Source organism: Phymastichus coffea, unplaced genomic scaffold (assembly GCF_024137745.1).
Source record: "Phymastichus coffea isolate CEN01 unplaced genomic scaffold, Cenicafe_Pcof_1.1 PCOF00120, whole genome shotgun sequence".
NCBI classification, from domain to species: domain Eukaryota; kingdom Metazoa; phylum Arthropoda; class Insecta; order Hymenoptera; family Eulophidae; genus Phymastichus; species Phymastichus coffea.
In genome coordinates this window covers 575,271-595,517 of record NW_026706931.1, presented here as the reverse complement: position 1 = coordinate 595,517, position 20,247 = coordinate 575,271, and the positions used below count along the sequence as shown (strand labels likewise).

At 31.9% G+C, this 20,247-nt stretch overlaps 7 protein-coding genes and 1 long non-coding RNA gene across 13 annotated transcripts; 2 read left to right on the top strand and 6 right to left on the bottom strand.

Annotated features, from left to right (window-relative positions):
- Positions 1-244: 244 nt before the first annotated feature.
- LOC131671186 (rab-like protein 6) lies at positions 245-3,545 on the bottom strand. Its single transcript, XM_058947428.1, has 5 exons — positions 3,337-3,545; positions 3,056-3,253; positions 1,746-2,982; positions 1,168-1,675; positions 245-839 (listed from the first exon to the last, which is right to left on the bottom strand). The coding sequence occupies exons 2-5, from the start codon at positions 3,180-3,182 to the stop codon at positions 642-644; spliced, it is 2,070 nt and encodes a 689-aa protein (XP_058803411.1). The 5' UTR covers positions 3,183-3,253; positions 3,337-3,545; the 3' UTR covers positions 245-641.
- Positions 3,546-3,915: 370 nt separating this feature from the next.
- On the bottom strand, positions 3,916-6,398 carry LOC131671227 (histone-lysine N-methyltransferase SMYD3). Of its 3 annotated transcripts, XM_058947492.1 has the most exons (7): positions 6,206-6,321; positions 5,574-5,903; positions 5,217-5,458; positions 4,838-5,142; positions 4,439-4,712; positions 4,205-4,367; positions 3,916-4,136 (listed from the first exon to the last, which is right to left on the bottom strand). In XM_058947492.1, the coding sequence occupies exons 2-7, from the start codon at positions 5,723-5,725 to the stop codon at positions 3,926-3,928; spliced, it is 1,347 nt and encodes a 448-aa protein (XP_058803475.1). In that variant the 5' UTR covers positions 5,726-5,903; positions 6,206-6,321; the 3' UTR covers positions 3,916-3,925. The 3 variants fall into 3 exon arrangements, with proteins under 3 accessions (XP_058803475.1, XP_058803473.1, XP_058803474.1); XM_058947490.1 differs by lacking the exon at positions 5,574-5,903 and having other exon boundaries at positions 6,206-6,398; XM_058947491.1 differs by lacking the exon at positions 6,206-6,321 and having other exon boundaries at positions 5,574-6,199.
- Positions 6,399-6,458: 60 nt separating this feature from the next.
- Positions 6,459-8,951, bottom strand: LOC131671229 (surfeit locus protein 4 homolog). 2 transcript variants are annotated; one of them, XR_009302521.1, is made up of 4 exons: positions 8,745-8,951; positions 7,288-7,962; positions 7,012-7,182; positions 6,459-6,941 (listed from the first exon to the last, which is right to left on the bottom strand). XR_009302521.1 is itself a non-coding variant. In XM_058947494.1 (3 exons), the coding sequence occupies exons 1-3, from the start codon at positions 8,790-8,792 to the stop codon at positions 7,096-7,098; spliced, it is 810 nt and encodes a 269-aa protein (XP_058803477.1). In that variant the 5' UTR covers positions 8,793-8,951; the 3' UTR covers positions 6,459-7,095. The 2 variants fall into 2 exon arrangements, 1 of the variants encoding a protein (XP_058803477.1); XM_058947494.1 differs by having other exon boundaries at positions 6,459-7,182.
- A 134-nt stretch (positions 8,952-9,085) lies between these two features.
- On the top strand, positions 9,086-12,683 carry LOC131671231 (transmembrane emp24 domain-containing protein 2-like). 2 transcript variants are annotated; one of them, XM_058947496.1, is made up of 5 exons: positions 9,086-9,265; positions 11,377-11,517; positions 11,583-11,888; positions 11,989-12,335; positions 12,407-12,683. In XM_058947496.1, exons 3-5 carry the CDS (start codon positions 11,762-11,764, stop codon positions 12,554-12,556), a joined length of 624 nt encoding a protein of 207 aa, XP_058803479.1. In that variant the 5' UTR covers positions 9,086-9,265; positions 11,377-11,517; positions 11,583-11,761; the 3' UTR covers positions 12,557-12,683. The 2 variants fall into 2 exon arrangements, with proteins under 2 accessions (XP_058803479.1, XP_058803480.1); XM_058947497.1 differs by lacking the exons at positions 9,086-9,265; positions 11,377-11,517 and having other exon boundaries at positions 11,537-11,888.
- On the bottom strand, positions 12,612-13,585 carry LOC131671232 (large ribosomal subunit protein uL18m). The gene is made up of 3 exons (XM_058947498.1): positions 13,218-13,585; positions 13,036-13,149; positions 12,612-12,963 (listed from the first exon to the last, which is right to left on the bottom strand). Exons 1-3 carry the CDS (start codon positions 13,421-13,423, stop codon positions 12,732-12,734), a joined length of 552 nt encoding a protein of 183 aa, XP_058803481.1. The 5' UTR covers positions 13,424-13,585; the 3' UTR covers positions 12,612-12,731.
- A 423-nt stretch (positions 13,586-14,008) lies between these two features.
- Positions 14,009-15,458, top strand: LOC131671230 (protein unc-119 homolog). Its single transcript, XM_058947495.1, has 5 exons — positions 14,009-14,235; positions 14,350-14,693; positions 14,773-14,886; positions 14,962-15,255; positions 15,321-15,458. Exons 2-5 carry the CDS (start codon positions 14,540-14,542, stop codon positions 15,443-15,445), a joined length of 687 nt encoding a protein of 228 aa, XP_058803478.1. The 5' UTR covers positions 14,009-14,235; positions 14,350-14,539; the 3' UTR covers positions 15,446-15,458.
- A 403-nt stretch (positions 15,459-15,861) lies between these two features.
- Positions 15,862-17,224, bottom strand: LOC131671228 (protein ABHD11). Its single transcript, XM_058947493.1, has 4 exons — positions 16,956-17,224; positions 16,725-16,884; positions 16,261-16,626; positions 15,862-16,182 (listed from the first exon to the last, which is right to left on the bottom strand). The coding sequence occupies exons 1-4, from the start codon at positions 17,048-17,050 to the stop codon at positions 15,871-15,873; spliced, it is 933 nt and encodes a 310-aa protein (XP_058803476.1). The 5' UTR covers positions 17,051-17,224; the 3' UTR covers positions 15,862-15,870.
- Positions 17,225-17,593: 369 nt separating this feature from the next.
- Positions 17,594-19,379, bottom strand: LOC131671182 (uncharacterized). Of its 2 annotated transcripts, XR_009302514.1 has the most exons (7): positions 19,062-19,379; positions 18,753-18,981; positions 18,558-18,680; positions 18,388-18,476; positions 18,169-18,309; positions 17,955-18,089; positions 17,594-17,877 (listed from the first exon to the last, which is right to left on the bottom strand). It is a non-coding gene; the product is annotated as an uncharacterized LOC131671182 (long non-coding RNA). The 2 variants fall into 2 exon arrangements; XR_009302513.1 differs by having other exon boundaries at positions 17,955-18,309.
- Positions 19,380-20,247: the final 868 nt, after the last annotated feature.

The following is a 20,247-nucleotide window of genomic DNA, read 5'->3' as shown; positions in this document are numbered from 1 at the left end:
TTTATCGAGCGAGTTTAAAGAGCGCCCAAATTGAAAACAAAACGGAGTTTTTCCACGCCGACCTTCAGGTATTCACTTGTTCTATTCTCAACAAAACGTATCAAAACAATGGTGTCCATTGTCGAGCTAAACGCAAAGATAGAGTGCATTCTAATTGTGTCGGCCCGTGATAAGTAAAGAATTTCAGGTCAATTAAGCATTTTAAAAAGAACAAGAAAAGCGCTTAAAAGTAGCATCACTGATGTTTATTAGTTTTTTTTTTTTTAATGATCAAATAGAACACTTAGTTATATGTACATTTATAAACATTATTAGGATATATAACAATAAATAGTTTCATACATTTAGATATCGATAAACTCTTCTCCTTAAATTTCATAAGATATACAAATATTTTCATACATCCTGAATTATTTTGATATTTTTAATATTTACACAAGTTAATTTGTTTTTAAGTTTTGTGTGGAATGGAAATGATTGGTTTTTCAACCACAAACTTCATGACCTAAATTTTAAATGCATCACTTTTAAGTTTCAAATTAATAAGGAATTGAATGAATGTAAATATGTGCTGTTAGTTTTTCCATAAAAAAGAGCATTTAAAAAATCATTACAAGTTCTTTTTTAAAAAGTCAATGGGGTTATATAGCTTCGTAAGCTGCATCAACATTACCAATGTTTGAGCTTGTACCATTCAGAAATTCTTCTAACTCGTCTTTTTTTTTATGATCTTCGTTCTTTGAAGATCGCTTCTTTTTTTTTTCGGATTTCTCCGCTTTCTCCTTATCTTTATTTTTATCTTTCGACTTTTTCTTTTTCTTCTTTTCTTTATCTTCAGTCTGGAAAAAATTTTTTTATAGAAAATATGTGTCTGCTGATCAAAATGCTTTGACTCGACTTCTTCAAAAGTTTAAGAAATTCGAGCAACTCGAGTTTTGGAATTGGCTTTAGCTTCTACATTTTTTAAGCTTTCTGAGCTCAATTTTATTTTAATTAAAAAAAATTTGTTAGTTCTGTAGCAATCGCAAATCGAAACGCACTATTTAAATACTTGAACCATTATAAAAGGTTTGTAGTTCTGAAACTCGAAAATTAGAGACAATCTCGAAAGCTCGAACTTTTGCAGAAGCGCAGTTTTTACTTTGCTAATTTCAAACTAATACGTACCTTATCTCTGTGTTTTTTCTTTTCTTTCATTACTGGACTGCTACTGTTGGAGCTCAATTGTTGTATACTACTGTTATCCAGAAGCTCAAGGTGAACATTTGAACTTGTGACACTTGCATCCAAACTTTTATCACTTAACTCGTGTCTGTCTTTCTTGGTTCCGACGCTGCTACTAACATCTTCTCCACCTTCAGGACTTTGTCTCCACTTGGAATCTCGGCCAAGCCAACTATCAAACGTATCGTCCGAATTCGCATCATTTTGATCATCTAGATGTAATTTATTGGCCAATTGCAACTCCTCTGTGGATGACGAGGAGTCACGTTTAGAGATTACTGACCCACTTGCTAAATTTGATTCAGCTCCTAAGGATATGTCTCCACGTTTATGCCTTTGCTTACTCAGTGGATTTTCGGCTAATTTGGGTTGGACGGGAATCGGTATCTCATCTGCTGATGATAGGTCGTCTTCAAATCCGGCAACTAACGGATTTGCAGTTTCAGTATCACTGCAACAATAAAAAATCTATGTTATAAATAAAATAAAGCTATAGATATAAATTAAGTATCAAAACAAACCTATCTGAATCGCCTTGTTTTTTCTGACTTGACTTTGAATTTGACTGACTATCGTCATCTAAAAACGATTTGTCCAGATAGCCATCATCAGGTACAAAGTCCTCAACACTAGCTATTGTAGTAATTGCACATGTTTTAAAATCTTTAGGTGGTCTTTCTTTTTCTAGGCTAGAGTCTTTCTCAAGTGTTGCCATCTTTGATGCAAAGGATTGAGATCTGTTGGAAAATTCTTTGCCATCACAATTATTGCTAGTGGATACTCTAGCTGCTAAATATTCTGGTGTGCTAATACTACTCGTCATTGTTAACTCAATTTTACCATTATTATTATTGTTCCCCTGTGACTGTGTTTCTTTTTTAACAGTTGACCTGGTAACCATATTTTTAACAGGTATTGGAGTGCCACCTCCAATAGGACCTAATATTTTGGCTGAAGGTGTAACTGGTTGACCCTGAGGTCCATGATTACTTAAGGTTGATGTGATATTAGGAACTAGAGTAGTTACAGATACAGAATCTGCTATAGCTCTTCTCTTATTTACTAAATTATCCAAAAACTTGTTGTAATTTGCATCATCGCTCTCTTGATATAAATCCAACTCTTGAACTGTTAAAAAAGTTTCTTCCTTGTTTGTCTCTATTTGTTGTAATAGAGTTTCTCGTTGAAGTTGTAGAAATGGAAGATTAAAAAATTTATGCAAAAGTTTCAACCCAAATCCATTCCTCATTGACGTTTCAGTGTATCTTACTTGTGCAGCTCTTTTTCCTAGTGAGTCAATAAAATAAATAACATGATCAGCAGTCACTGTTCTGTGATGACACATATCACAGTGATTGCCTAAAACAATAACTGGTATGTGATTAGGTATTTTCGGAAGTTCTCGTTGAACATAATCAAAAGTCCATTGTTTAGTTATATCCATCATGACTATTACACCATTTGTTCCTTTGTAAACATCCAAAAATTCAGCATCCAATGCAGGTTCTTCAGTCATACCATCTGCTGAGATGATATTATCCATTTTCAATCCTTCCATTTTTTTCCTTCGTCTACCACGATCTACTACATCCCATACTTCAACTTTTACAACGTCATCTGTAGCTTTATAATTCCATTGAATACTTGTAACTTGAATTTCTTCTGTAGGAATATATTCTTCAATAAATTTTTGGCCTTGCAGTCTGTGAAATAAACAAGTTTTTCCAACATTTCTATCTCCTTTTATAATAATTTTCACTAAAAAAAATAGTAAAATTAATACCTTATTACTTTTTTACAATACCAACATATAAATACAAAATGTACTTACTGTTATACTGAACACCTTTTGCAAATTTTCTTTGTAAATTAGTTGGCATTGCTTGGTGTGTTGGTCTAGAAGATGGGGTAAGTACCCCATCACTTTTCCCAGTAAATCTCTTGAATGCAGAGAACATTTCGACTATTTTTTAAAATTCAAAATCTAAGTTTTATGAGTTCCTTGTATGACAAAGATAACACTTGAATACTATGAATTGTAAAAGAAAATTTATGCAATTTATTATGTAGTAGTTAATATATTTCACTTTGATCGTGAAAATTTTAACTTACGAAATTTTACGATCCCCATATTAAAGACAATTTTTAATAAATTAAATATTTAATAACAAATAATAAACATCACTAAAAGAACAAAAGCCAGCTGATATCATTCTAGACCTGATCTCGAGGGTCTGACAGCTGATGAATAAATAATGCACTACACCATCTGGTATATCTTCTGACTTTGATGAATTTACACCTAACCTATACACACACGTATTCGCCAGTCCCTATCTTCTTTCTAGGTATTCGCCTTGTCTGTACACAAAGCATATATCTACATTACATAGTAGTATTAGTGTATATATATATATATATATATATATATATATATATATATATATATATATATATATACGGTATTATGGAATAAACCGATTGTCTTTGGAATTTTTTCATCGATACTTTTCAGTATCTTAATTTTTTCAGTAAGGAATCAAATGATATCATATAATTAAAAATCATTCTTTTTGAATATGTTCTGAATATATAGGACATGTAAAATAAAAAACATAAATGACTTATTTAAATTTATTTAATATTTATATATAGAAAAAATAAATATTAAACAGAATTTTATAACAAATTTTCAGTCTATTCAGTGCTGATTTTCAGCAACAGCTTGACAAATTAATGGTCTTAAATTCTCTTTGTATAATACATGTTTTTCACCATGAGTAATATTAATTATTTTACCAGCCTTTGTCAACATTTCTAAAGCTGCCTTAGATTTACCCAAATGCAACTTTATTTTTCCTATCATTAAGTAAAGTAGCCCAGTCAGTGGATGGATTTCTCCATAGTAATGTCTGAAAAATAGTAAATTATGTTCATGATATACATTTGATATTTGTTGAAAAATTATGTTATATTTTACATGTATCCAGGTAATAAATCAATCCCAAAATTTTCAGCATCCTCCCAATATGTCAAGTTGACAGCAGCATCAAATGCAGCTTCAATGGTTCGAACATGTTGAACATTCAGAGAATGTAATACATTTATTTGTTTTTTCAAACATTTTTTACTAATGTCTAAATCTAATAAAAATTTAATTGAGAAAAATACAAATTAATTAATTAATTATATAATAAGTTTAAATAAAGGATACAGGCTACACTCTTCATAGTTTCAAGATATTGTGCTGTAAAATCAGTCACTTCTTTGAATTTTTCTTTTAAATGATCATCAATTTTCTTGGTACATTTAGAACATGATTCTTTGGTAATGTCACAAGGTCCACTGCAATGTGGACAAACAGCTGCAGTGGTAAAAATGTCATGTTTTTTACATTTAGAGCATTCGCACAAGAAATAATAAACTCGCTGTAGTTCTGCTCTTCTTGTTTCTGTAGTATTTAGTACGTCTATGTATGAAATGTGTATCTGTAAATAGTATTGAATAAATAATGTACTGCTACATATAAAATTCAAACTCACTATTTTGCGAAAATTCTGCAGTAGTTGGTTAAGCACTCTCCAATTTTTGAATGCTATACAATTAATCTTACCTGTGACCAATCGAGAATAGGAATATCTTCAAGTGCTCTTATTAAAATTGTTGTACCATCAAAAACAGCAATTGCATTTGGTTTACAACTATGATCTATCACTGATGGGCCTAAATAAATACCAACTCCAATACTATTCATATCAGAATCTAATATATTGTAAGAATTTATACAAATTCTACCAAAAATAGCTAACAATTCTGCTGAATTTGGCAGGGTAGTATCGCACATATATTCCTGTAAAACTTGACAAATAGACACAAAATGTTCCATACGCTTTGGGTCATTTTTTATGTCTGTATAATCTGGGTATTTAAAAGATATTTTTACCAATGATTTCAAAATGTTATTAATAATTAGATGTTGATTTTTAACTCACGAGTCATCAAATCCTTAAACTTTCGGTATAAATATTTATCATAATAATCTCTTTCGTCTTCTCCATTTTTCTGCAGCTTCACAATAAGCCGAGCCATCAAGCGTGCAGCATCTGGCACTACTCGAGGTGCAATCTTCTTTAGATTCATACATTCTGATTTATGTATGCTCCAAGAATCTTTCTGACACACACGGTTACAGTAGTAAACATAATGACAACCTGCACACTTTAGAAGCTTCTCACTAAAATATAATAACGCAAGTTAAATTTTTTGCGTAGTCAATTGTCAGCAATAATGATTAAAAATCGCAAAAAAAAAGAAGCCACGCGACAATAAAACAATAAAATAACAAATACCTTTTAAAACAGTGGTCACAGTGTTTTTCTCTGTGTTTTGAACTCAAAACATATGCAAAAGGTTTTGAGCTTGCAAGGCAATTTCCTTGTTTGATCTGCATTACATCACCATTGTTTATGAAAATGTTAATAGATAGCGGCAAAAGGTTCATATACTTTTCACGCGTCTAGCAGAAGAAAACGCGCATGCAAACAATATATATGTACCATGGAGACTGTTACAGTTTCCATGATATGTACTATAAGCATTATACAAACGTGATATGGCGGCACCAAGCGCAGTGGACACTAGTGGACAGTGCGCATTTCACTCGCGCACTGCCTAGTAACCTGACACATGAGCATCATTGAACATGTGTTTGGTGTATATATACGTATTTGAGATTTGCCAAATCATGAAAAGATGAAAATAACAAATCTTGTGATATGAAAATAAACTTTTTCATAGATTTGTCTTTAAAAAAAATGGAGCGTTCGCTATGATTTGATAAAGGTTTATTACGAAACAATTATGCGATACTATTATGTATAAACTAATGCATAATAACAAATTCAATCGAATTTATGTTTACAAAATAATTTTTTTGCAATAAGCAATTTTTAATGTGTTGATAATCGCAGTTGGTACTCACTCGTTTTTAAAACAATGATCACAATGATCGTAACGATGGTAAGATTTTAATACAAAAACGAATGGTTTTGTTGTCAAAATTGTTGCTCCTTGTAAAACACCAGAATACACAGTATTCTTTTTCGGAATCTTCATGGATTTGTCGTAATAACTAATTTGTTTATTAGCTAAAATGGGGATCTTCATGATTTTGCAAAATTTGACTTTCTGACTTTAGGGAGCTGGCAATGACTGAGCATATATTCTATTTTAGGCAACGTTTATTTTAGAGAATTATTTATAGACTTCATATAGAACCTTACACCCAGCTGCACCTATTCGATAAGTAGCTTACCAATTAATGAAACTGAGAATTTATTTACAAGGATTCAGAATTTGATTTTCTATCAACAGGGTCACAACTAACAAACATAACAAAAATAACACAATCTATGCAAATATTATATGAAAAAATTTAATTATTTTAAAAATTTCAATTTGATTAAAAAAAAACAGATTTCCACAATAAAAAAAAAGAAGTAAAAGTTTTAAAATGTGCCAAAGGAAATCATTTTTATGACAAATGTCTTTCATTATTTACAAACTACTATTTGTTATATATCATAAATTAGTCTTTGTCCATTGTTATTTTTTTTCCTCAATATTTAAGGCATCTCGTCATTCCTCAGCATAATTAAACTTTTATTCTCAAGTGCCTTGATTCTTTGTAGATAAGAGTAGCAGTATTCATAAATAATCTGAAACTCCATTACAGCAGACTTATTACAAATCACTCTGCACACTGCATACTTTTTTCAAACTTCTCACTTGTGTATCAAAACATTCTGATTGACAGGTTGAGCTCATATATAACAGGAATGGAAGGTCTCTAATTCAATCTCCTCTACACCTCTACCACTTTTTTTTATGCTCATCCATGGAAACACCACCAGGCCCCAATGATACAATCATCAATAAGCCTCCAATCACAGAAAGAGTCTAAAAATTAAAACAATCTGTTTGTTGACAAGTGCAAAATAGTGTTTCAACAGATTTATAAACAAGTCAGACTAAAACAAATGTTTGATATTCTAGTAAACTTACTTGGAAGAAATCATACTTAAGGAAGTCTCTGAGAGGTTTGTAGTCTGGAACGGCCCACCAAGCATTATGGTAAAAGTTAAGAGCTGTCAGTATAAGTACGAGCAATAAGGAGCTCAGCTTTGTCTTGTATCCAATAGTCACAAGAACCATCATAATTCCTCCAAGGACATCTTGAATGATTTGAATAAAGGACCATTCAAATCTTATAAGTGTGATAAACATGAATGCCAGCAACACTCGCCCTGCTAGTTGCAACAAATTTTTTGGCTTATTTTCGCCCAAAGAAGGTACACCAGCAAATAAAGATCTGCCTTCAGCTTTAGACTCTGCCAATACAAGTAGCAGGGCCCCAATAAGAGCCAGGTTCCTGAATAGAAATTGCATATCCCAGAGAATGCTGTATGCTAAGGTCTGTAAAATGACAATGAAGAAGAGAACTCCACATGCTATGGTAACTTTCATCCTTCCAAGAACCATGACACATCCACCAAGCTGTCCTACTAAATTTATCAAAACAAACATTGTGGCCAAAAATTTTCCACAGCCCCAAGACATGTCCATGTATTCCCTCTGCTCACTCCACTGGAACCACATACGTAGACCATCCTCCAGGAATGTAGCGATAAGGCAAAGTCGAGCCATCGTTGGAAGCACATGCTTTCCATTTCTAATCACCTAAAGTAACATATGATTAAATTAGACATCTGAAAAGCATGTGTAAAGCATCAGAAGCATAAAGCGTGACGTGCACGATACAATGACAACACACTTTATCGCGTGTCCTATATTTTAGAACAAAGTGGGTCTGTGAAAGTAAGTAAAAGTGAGCATCCACAGAAATTGATTGCTGCCACGTATTTTTCGTAATAGGGGTCACTATTGAAAAACGCTCGAAGCACATTCCACAGCTATTAAAAACTCGAGTTTACGGTTGAAAATGTTGGGACATAAGGAAACAGTTGAGTGTAAAGTTAGTGGTATGTACTCCAATTGTGGCGGTATCGTGCGATAATACGTGGAGGTTCCGCCGGAGATTCATTCAGCGTGCCGGCTGGCGGACTGGTAGGGCGCATATGGTTGCTCCGAAACTCGACAATTTCATAACCAGGTCCCTGCAAGAAATCGGCGACTGCCTATGTGGTAACCTAGTTACCAAGGTAAGCCGTGGTGAAGGACTTTAAACCGTATGTGCGACTCGGATCAAAGTATCCCACGTGCGGCCCACAATAGCAGCTACCTTGAGCTTCGAGGGTCGAGGACTATATAGATAATAAAGCTATAGCTGATCACCATAGAATTTTAATTGAGCTGCTGAAATAGATTTTAAAAGAGAGAGAGCGAGCGAGCGAGCGAGCGAGAGAAAGAGATACAGCCAAGAAAAATGGTATAATTGCCGAGTTATCACAATGCTAGACGCGAGAAAACAGTTTGAAGAGACTAGTAATGGAAGATCTGACCTGGTCGGCTACTTCCTCCGCCTTAGACATGACCTCCTGTTGATTCATTGTGTCCTAACTTGACTGCGAGCCCGCTTGCACTCGACGCTGAATTCTTATTTCAAAAAAGTTAAAAAAAAATACACAGCCATACACGTATATACGCGCGGGGCTCTCGTTCTTCAGCAGCAGTCTCCAGCGCAGCAGTCTTCTCTCGTACTCACACACACGCAATCAGCTCAGTCCGCCGCCTCTTTCTCCTTGTCTGTCGCCACACGCTTGACGCACGTGTGCACTGCTGCCGCTGTGGCATTAACGAGAACTGCTGTTGGCAGACTCACTGCTCAGTGTTCGTTCCGTTGGTTGGCTATAAGAATTGAGTGCGTGGCCACTGTCCAACTCTCTTTCTCTCTCTCAGTAGTCTATTCAGCGTGAAAAAAAACTTCACAAAGAAAGAAAGAAAAGACAGAGAGATACGCATGCAGTTTCCATGGACGCGCGGCACAATCAGTCATTGCTTATGAGATGTATAATGTAGTGATGTAGGTATACATACAATACGCTCATCGGCTTAGTGCTCGGCGCTCGCACCGTAGTGTCACGGTCACGACCGATAATAAATTACGCATACGCTCGTTTAATTCATTGCACCGTCTAACTGATACAACTATAGCAAGCAACAAATTTAATCGTCATTTGACTTCAAGTAATTATTTATTTATTTGTTATAGATTCTTGCACTCTCGCTTTCGAATATATTTCTATTGTAATAATTTGTAATTTAAAATAAAAATTAAAACAATACAGATCGAGAATATGTGTCGGTCATCTCAGCCTCGTTATAGTTTATGGTATTTAAAAATTAATCCATTCTTTTTATTGTTTTTTATCAGAAAGATCACATAAATATTCAAATTAATTGGTGAATTATATATTCAATAATATGTAATGAGCTATTCACAATTTTGATTGCAATTGAACATAACCAATAACGAAAAGTAATAAAAAAATATAAGCTGCTATTATACACCTAACGATCGCTGATGCAATATGCTCTATAGTTGACAGACGCCCCTGATTCACTATTATGCTTTCTGTAAGGTCCGCCGCTCGAACGATTTGCTTAATTTTCGTACTGTTAGACATTATGACTTCGAGGTATTCTTAGCCGCGACGTTTGCCGTTTTTGTGAACACAAGACACCGCTACAATAATAATAAGTTAGTAGAGTGTGTTTTCGAATTATATAAACGTTTGTTAATAATATATCCCATTATTTTTTAATTATATAATACAAATTCAAAATGTATGATTTATATACGTATGTACATAAAAGAATAATAATGATGATGATTGTTTAAAATAAGTCAAGCGAATTACATGACAGTAATAGTGCTAAAACTTGTATTCAGCTCTACTCAAATTGATTACTACTTTCTCTTAAGCAAAAATTCTAATTCTTTTAACACGCGCTAAGTTTCCAATATTAAAATCGCAAATAGTAAGTTTAAATATGCCTTTTTGAGCATATTTCAAACCGATCTATTACTATTAATTATACACCCTACAGGTCATACAAATAGCAATAATAATAATTTTTCAAAACACTAGTGTTATTTAGCGAGCTTTTCGCGCTCTTTCTTGTATGTTTTTCTATTATTTATTACATTATTTGAACTTTTTACATGCCAACTTGGAGATTCTAATGAGCACGAATAAGTTATGCTGTTTAAAATAGACTACATACGTCAATATTCATCGATAAACAAAAATAGAACAAGCACTCACTTTTTCACAATACCTGATGAACTTATACACATTTCAAGGTATATTCGAAAAATTATCTAAAAGAATAGTTCAACCTAAGATCGATAAAGCTATTATATTATTACATAACATTCAACTTACATATTCAATAGTAGTGACTATGGCTCCTAACTTATATTAGTACGAGTAATACATTTAATATCGTGTACTGTTTATCGTCTCTATATGAAAACACCCGTGAATATTCTTCCGGGTTTAATATTCTCATAACTAGATTCCGTTGTTCCCATACGTCTTAATTTACAATGTACAAAAGATAAATATGTACTCTCATTTATTTTATTTTATTCATTTTCTTTCTTTTTCTACCAAATTTTAACACGACGATATTGATTTCAGTATCACAGATGGCTTATAACATTAACCATTTGTATTGATAATTTCAAAATATAACGTATTGTTTTTTCCAATCGATTTATTAACAGCATATTTCCATTCTTGCAGTTTATTATCTATGTTAATTATTTATAAATTGAATTTACGGCTGAAATATAAATCTCACACTCTTAGATATGTAATAAAAATATTTCAAAGTATAGGAAAATTCAAAATGTCTCTTTCTTAGCATTAACCAATCACAATGCTATAGATGTCGGCGACTCATCATTTTTTTAAGATAGGAAAAAAATTTTTTTTAAATAGGAAAAAACATAACTATGTTACTCAATATAAATTAAACCAATGGTATATATTTTAATTATTTGCTGTTGTCCTATAACGCTTAAAAGGTTGAACAACGCTTAATGCTAGTTTTGCTAGTTAAATTTGAACAAATGCAAAATTTCCTTCACATCTGCTAAATTCTTTTGTAATACGTGATGATCAGTAATTTGAAGCCAGTGTATAACTGGATACTATGCAAAACCGAGCGAATTAAAATTCAAAAGTAATGCTTGACGGCGCGCTTGCGTCGGAGAGTGTCGCGCAACGCCGTACACGTGGCGCACCCCCGTCTACCTCTGGCTGTGTAAGTAACGTACGTGAGTGTGTCATTTGTCTACATTCGTTTATTGCGTTTGCATCGCACCACAGGTAAGGCGAGCGGTAAACGTACACGTCCACGATAGTGCCGTACACAGTGAACATTAAACCGTATCACAAGCACATATACACTGTGTCCAGTGAATTTCCATCTGTTTGCGTAACAACCTAGCAGCCCAGGAATTCTACTCTTCGTGGGTTACTCATGAGACAAGTATAAGCTCGCTAAAATGAGGTGGTTGACGATAACGCTCGTGTTAGCCTTCGCATCCAAAGATGCATACTCCTATTTTATCACCGTCGATGCCCACGCTGAGGAATGCTTCTTCGACAAAGTCGATTTCGGCACCAAGATGGGTTAGTTTTTCCGGCTTCTCTTCAACGACTTCAACCGCGATATCTCATTTTTTCTTCCTCTACGTGTCCAGATAAGTTTTTCCTATACTTTGCTTTGCAGGCCTTACTTTTGAAATTGCCGAAGGAGGATTTTTGGATATTGATGTTAGAATAGTTGCTCCTGACGGCAAGGTCATGTACGATGGTGAACAGGAGAGCAGTGGAAAGTTTACGTTTGCGGCTCATACGCCAGGAATTTACACTTATTGTTTCAGTAATACTAAGGGTACAATTACTCCTAAAGTCGTCATGTTTAATATGGATGTTGGAGAAAGTCCAAAACAAGTTGGTGATGCAGCAGCAGGTGGTGCTCAAGAAGGAGACAGCTCCAATGCCAAACTTGACGATATGATCAAGGAGCTTAGTACTAGTTTGTGGAGTGTAAAAAGTGAACAAGAATATATGCAGGTATATTTATATTATATTTCTAATATTGACATTCCATCTTTATAAAATTATACTAAATATCTATTTTATAGGTACGCGATAGAAATCACAGAGCAATCAATGAAAGCACAAACTTTAGAGTTGTTGTATGGTCATTTTTTGAATCTACAGCTTTAGTGTGTATGACACTAGGACAAGTGTATTATTTGAAACGTTTTTTTGAAGTGAGAAGAGTTGTGTGATGTGAAATAAACTGTAAACTTATATTTATTGTTCTAACACTAATTTGTGAGTCATTAAAAAGTTAATGAGTAAATGGATTTTCCAATAATAAAAAAATTGTAATTCTTGTAAGAAAGTTTTGCTTTTTATTACCTAATATTTTAAGACACTGTATAACAAGACAAAGTTTCATTCTTAATCTATTGTCCATGGTTTTACCATTCTAGAATGGTCCCAAGGATTTGCATGTTTATATACTGGAGGTTCTTCTAAAGAAATGCCACCATTTTTTAGTTCTTGCAAAAGTGATGCATACCTTTTACTATTTGAATCATCAATGTCACAGTACACTGCTGATATTCCAGATTCAAGACATCTTTGTGCTAAAAGTCTTCCCACATTTGCAAATGCAGAAACATCTAATGTACTGGACATAAAGTTTATTATTAGAAACCAAACTTTTTTTAATAATTATGCATATCTCATACTTGTTACTTACCGATATAATTGTTTTTTCAATGACCATTCTTTAGTTGATACTGTTACTACTGCACCATTTTTGAAATGATGTATTTCAGCATTTACATGTCGAGCTGAAGTTATTACAAATAATCTGCAAATTCATTGTAATTAATTGTTTATATTAACCTTGTTAATCTATAATCCATTGAATCAAGTTACTTGTGCCAATAATGTCTTCCAGGATTATCTAAATGATATCCTTCTGGTTTCCGACCAATTGTCATCAACTCCAAATTTCTTGGATTTCTATTTTTTACTTCAACACAATTTTTAAGTAAACTTGCATTTGATAGTGTTTGAACTTGTCTATAATAACTTGTATTTTCTGAATATGCAACTAAAAAAGAATTACGAATACTGTTCATCTTCCAATATTTATTTAAGAAACTTTAATTTACGTAATATTCTAAATATTTTTCATTTAGACATTAGCAACATGTACTTCTTATAATAATTTACTAAGCCACAAACAGAACAGTCAACAAATGTAGAATATATTTTTCAGGGAGTACTGATATTTTTACAAGGCTTGTACTACGGCTTAAAGTTGGCATCGAAACTCTCAAACTCTATTTTACTAACTTCAAGTTAAAGGTAGCGTTCGATTATTTGAAATTGTACTGTACATACATATACATACAAATTCGCGATCCGAGAAATTCAAAATCAAAATTATTTTCGACGAATGGGCATCAATCACATTAAGATGGTTTTTTTCTGACAAATTGTGGGGGCACAATTTGCCAAAATAAACTCTTGACTTAACCTTTTTTAATGTCATCGATGCGTAATTGTCGAAAATAATTCGGATTTTGAACTTCGCGGATTGCGAATTAATGTTCGAGCACTATATACCTATATATATATAGTAACATGTGCATGCATATGCGTACGTATGTATATACATCAGAAAATTGATTTTACCTATCTACCCGTAAAGCCACAACATCTATAGATTGCACTCATTTTGTATACACAACTGCTGTCCACGTCGAGTTTTATTGTAAATTGCCATTTCCATTTATAATTTTACGTGATGAAATAGTAAATTATATTTTATAAAAAGTAAAATCAAAAGACTTATAAAAAATAGCATATATACTTAAAATAATCAAACAACCGAATTAATTTTTTAAATAAAATTAACACTTGAGAGAAACAACTTTCTAAAAATCAGGTAGGATGCAAATTATATTTATTTATTCAGTACCTGAAAATTTTTAATGGTGTGAAATTCGTTTTGATATATCTTGATCTATCTACGTAAACGGTTTGCTTTTTTTTAATGCAGGGAAATCTAAGCTATATTTTCCGTAAAGTTTCATGTTACATATACACAGATAGGTATATATGCGTTACGTGGTGATAACGATTAGTCGTAAATTATTTATACAGAAGATAAAAATTGTCCACTACAAAATGATTGACAATTGAAAAACTGACGATTTTTTCATAATTGAAAATAAACGATAAATATAATCATGAGTCTTGTAAATGAAAAATCAAGTAATGACAATGATTCAGTCACTAATAAAAATATTTTAGAAGAAGAAAAAGAAAATGATAATGGAAACATCAAGGAAACCCAGCATATAACACCTGATATGGTTTTACGTTTACCTTCAATAACAGACCGTACGTATGGAATATCAACCTCATCTTTTTAGTAAATAGCAAAAATAATAAAGTTTAATCAATATTTATTATCTGTTAGACTATCTGTGCTCACCAGAAGCCAATACTTATGATATTGATTTTACTAGGTTTCAAATACGTGACCTAGAAACGGGTACAATACTTTTTGAAATTTCAAAACCTCCACTTTCAGGTATAATAGTAAATACTGATAATAAAATTTTGAAATATGCAACTAATGATAACATTATATTTCTGTTTTATGTAGAAGAATTAAATCATCAAACGCCATCATCAATTGAAGAACACAGAGTAGACGCTAATGCTGGAAGATTTGTGCGTTATCAATTTACTCCTCAATTCTTGAAACTTAAGACTGTTGGAGCTACAGTTGAGTTCATGGTTGGTTCAAGGCCTGCTCGAAACTTTCGAATGATTGAAAGACACTTTTTCAGAGATACACTGCTTAAAACATTTGATTTTGAGTTTGGATTTTGCATACCTAATAGTAAAAATACCTGTGAACATATTTATGAATTTCCAACACTTCCACCTGAGTTAGGTAAGGTTTAAAAGAAGGATAAAATTACAAGATAATAACAATTAGTCTTTATATTTAATATTTAGTTGCAGAGATGATTGCCCATCCTTTTGAAACAAGATCAGATTCATTCTATTTTGTTGATGACCAACTTGTGATGCATAACAAAGCTGACTATGCATATAATGGTGGAACAGACAAAAAAGATTAAAGTGTTTAATGTTCTTTAAGATTACGAAAAGCCTAATGAAATGGCACTAACAGTATTTAATCAAGTGATTTTATTTATATGTACATATTTATATACAGACATACAATATCTATTTATTAATTTCATCACAGATGATACTACGATCTCTTGTTATTCAAAATAATTCTTTTTTATTATTTACACTTTAATCAGCAAGTTTTTAAAAAGCATGCTCTTTTTACTCATTGCAAAGAAAAAAAAACAAATAAAAATCAATAAAAAATTACAGATGATGTTTCATGTTATTTTAAATTATGTACACGTACAAAAATATATTACAATTTTCTTTTTACTATTCAGTTGATAAATAAAACTCTGAAAAATTTCAACCTTAGATTTAGTGAACACAATTGAGAAATTTCTTTCTTTACTAGAAAATTTTCATGTTAATGTGTTTCTACAAAAGTTGTCAAAGTATCAATAAATTCGACAGGTTTATCAGCATGTACCCAATGTCCAGCACCAGTTACATAGTGAAATTTTGCAGAAGGAAAAATTTGTTTAATATTTTCATGATCACTTTCTTTGATATAATCACTTTCAGTTCCAGCAATAAATAATGTTGGTCCATTGTAAGTTTTGTTTTTTTCATTGGGGAACACTGCTATGTTTTTAGAAAAGTTACTTTCTAAAACTGGAAGATTAATTCTCCATTTATATTTTCCTGGGTGCGATTCTACAAGGTTAGTTAATAAGAACTGAAAATCATAGCATAAATATTATTTTACTATTGATATCAGCCATTTCAAAGATTGAACAAAAATCATTTTAAATACCTGGCGGATAGAATTTGATTTAATTGTTACAGATAACTGTTCATCTGCCAATTTTCTTGCTTTAGATAAAGATGGAACTCCATCCAGAGAAATTAAACGCATTGATTCAAATAATTTTTTCATCAAGAGAAGACTTGGACTTGTTTTAGTAGGACAAAAATCAACAACAATAAGTTTTTCCACCAATTCTGGATACATTAGAGCAGTATACATAACAGCTCCTCCACCCATACTATGACCTACTAATACAACTTTATTTATATCCAAATCTTTCAGCAATAAGGCTATGTCTTCAGTCATATGATAATACGACATTTCGGAAGCATGAGGTGAATCTCCGTGATTCCTAGCATCTATTGTAATCACCTGTGATGTATAAATACAACTAAAATTAGAGCTATTGGAGAATAATACAATTCTTTCGCGCGCGCGCACGCACATACACACACCATACACACACACACCTTACGATTTGTCTTTTGATGTATGATTTTGGATAAACTATTCCAGTTACTTTTGGATCCAAAAAGTCCGTGCATAATTAAAATGGGCGATTTGACATTTTCATCAACTTTTTCTTTTGTAGACTCGTAGGACGCATATGCTAATTTTATTGGTACATGACTGAAAACATAGATAAAACATTTAAAAAGTATATATTTTTCTATTACAAACGAATATTTATAATAACTTACATTGAATGCGTACTTGCTAATCCTCTCTCCATTAAGATTGTATTTAACCTACACGGTAGTAAATATAGCGTTGAAGAACATTTTTGAAAAATCATTTTTGGTTGAATGAACGTAATTGTTTGCTAAACTACAGCGTTTGATTGTATTTTATCTAATCTTTCCAAATCTTATAATTCACATAGACATTTTAAGATTTTCAATGCCAAATATTCTGCACTAAACTTTTTGATATCTCGAAAATTTCCAATATAACCTCCTATAAATTAGCAGACGACGGACAACGACAAATTGATTTGTTTCATATGGTAAAACAGTTAGAGCAACAGCTGGGATGGCGCGGCCTAGATATAACACAGCGTGCCGTCATAATGCAGGCATAGTGCGAGTACGAAAAGCTACGCACGCCGTGCCGTCAAAATGCTGTCATTATACGGGCTCGCAAAACATAAATTTGAATAAAGGATGAAAGCACGGCATACCATGAAAATTTTTTTAATATTAATAAATAATAAATTAATGAATAAGAATAAAATTAATTTACAAATAATTTCATAAAAAAATCATTATTTAATAACTACATGATATAAATTCAATACATAATATATATAGTTATTAAATAAAAATTCTTTTATTAAATTGTTTTTATTTTAAACAAAACGGAAATTGAATTTATATACGTACATACGTGTACGCATGCGATACCGCAATCGTCATTTGTTTACAAAACCGTTTCGATGCAATTGATAGTTTTTGGTGGGTGATTGTGACGTTATTGTTCAGTAGAGTTTTTCTATTAGTGCAAGACCTTAGTAATTTATCGTGATAAATTAGTGTAGTGACTTGTGAGTGTCCAGTGCAATTGCGAGATGTTTTGAAGGACTAGAGTTGTGTTTAGAAGAAGTTGTAAAGACGTTGCTACCATCTATAAGATTATTTAAATTATGTAATAAAGCAATTTTCTAAATATTTGCTGTTGTAAATAGAAAAGTAATAATTTACTTTATTGATGATTGGGATGGCTTCGAAAGAATTTATTTCATCGCTTGATTTATTGACAAGCTTCGCCAAGTCCGGTAAATAAAAATCAGTGCTCAAGTTTTTGTCGTCGACTACTGTTACTTTTGGCTTCGATAACTGTGGGTTTTATAAAAAAATTTAATTTAAAATCAATTAATGAAACAACAAACTTCTTTTAGTGAGTTCTTCGCTCTACCGGAAATACGAAATGTCTCCTCATCCTGAATAATAGCTAAATTTCTTTTGCCGATTTTTTCTTCAACTTTCACATCTACTACTGACTTTTCAGGTTGAGATGGCTCAAATGCAAATTGAGGTAAACATTTCAAAGGATACACTAAAATAGAATATCAAATGTATATTATCTAATTATTCACAAAAATTGAAATATTTTAAATACACATATAAAACTCACGGATAATTATCATTTTTAAATGCTCATTAGAAGAAACTTCTTCAACCTGTATACCAGTTTCTTTTGTTTTTGCTTTCTTTACTGTGGACCTAAAAATAAATTGTCCGATAATATTTATAATAAATGATGTCGTAATAAAATGGTCTTTTAAGGGTACTATTTGAACTTACATATTAAATGAAGCATTGCCTCTGTCCCTGTTAATTTTACAATAATTTGCTTTAGGTTGTTCAAATTTAATAGCTCCTGACTAACAATTTACATTTTTCAGTCATAGAACTTACTTGTAAATTCTGGAATAATACAATGATCTAGTAAAGTTTTAATATTTAAAGATTTCTAAAAATATATTGATTTATAAATACCAATAACTAAATACTTGATTCTAATGTAGCTTTTTCTTTGAGTAATGCATTTTTTTCTGCATCTGTCGCTCTTTTTCTTACAATAAACAAGCTTGCTCCTTCTTAACATTTTCTACTCGAGCTTGAATTTGATTTAGTTGTTGACGAAGGAATTCAGTTTCTCTTTCTTTTGTCATGAAATCTTCCAATAACTTTTTCTTTTCTTCTTTCCACTTTTCAACTTGATCATCTGGAGTTATAGTAAAATTTTATTGCAAATTATAATACTACTGATAGTTCCTTCATTATATAAAAAATATGATTTACTACCTGAGACCGTAACAATGTTATTTTGAGATGCTGCTTACCCATTAATTAAAGTAGAATTCATATTGACTTTAATATTAGTTTGAAAAAAAAAAAAAAAAAAATACTAAGCAACGTAAAAAAAGTTACATTGAATTATACTGTGCAAGAAAAAAGGCGCGAGATTTATCGCGGTGGCGCGCGACTATAACCTCTAACCTCAGTTGAAAACAGTAGACCTATATATATATATGTATACGCACACACATACATCGTTTGGTATATGGTGATTATACGCGGAAAAAAGTTACAGGCTTTCGAACAATAATATTTCATAAAAACGAAAAATTTTTTTTTATTAAAGTGATGATCTTCTGTTCTAATCAATATTTTAATAACTTACAAAAATTAGTGTATTTGTTATGTAATAAACAATTTGGTGTATTTGCGGTTTCCGAAAGTTGACTAGATCAAACGTCACGGCCTTTTCAATAATAAAATATGTAGTCGTCGACGTTTTTTGTTGGTTGATTTGCAATATTTCCAGTTCTAATCATTATTTTTGCAATCTGAAGAAACCAGTACGTTCCTTATAATGAATAAGCAATCATTTGACTCGTTTTCCAGCTCGATAACTTGTTTAGCAACAAAGTTATGGTGATTTAAAAATTTAATTTGTTAATAACAAATTATTTTCACCACTTACAGATTTCCACCATAGAAATTCGGAATCAAGAGGTCAAAATGCATAGGAATCACTTAGGTGATCTCAGAGACATTTAAGTCCTACGAAAACCCCCGTTGCGCCTATATAATAGACTAGTACGCCATAACAGCTGAGTATGTAAGTGATTATAGTTTTTATGTTTATGCGCTATATAGATAAAGTGATATGTATTACTGCATAAAATTTTATTCAAACTGTTTACAGTTTAGGTCTTTTCATTTTGGCTAAAATCATTATTTGAGAAATATTTTTACATTCATGCGAGTGCCTTTCTTTTCTTTTTTACCACGAAAATTCATCGACGTTTGCTTTTGCTATGACGAATGTAAAAAAAATTTTAATACGTATAATACAAAAACGTTTATGAAGATTATTATTTGCTCCAATCATTGTAATTTTAATCTGGCTCAATTGATTTTTCAATTATATATTTAAAAAATAAGTCAAATATTTTATTTTATATTTTATTGAGTGATAAATCGA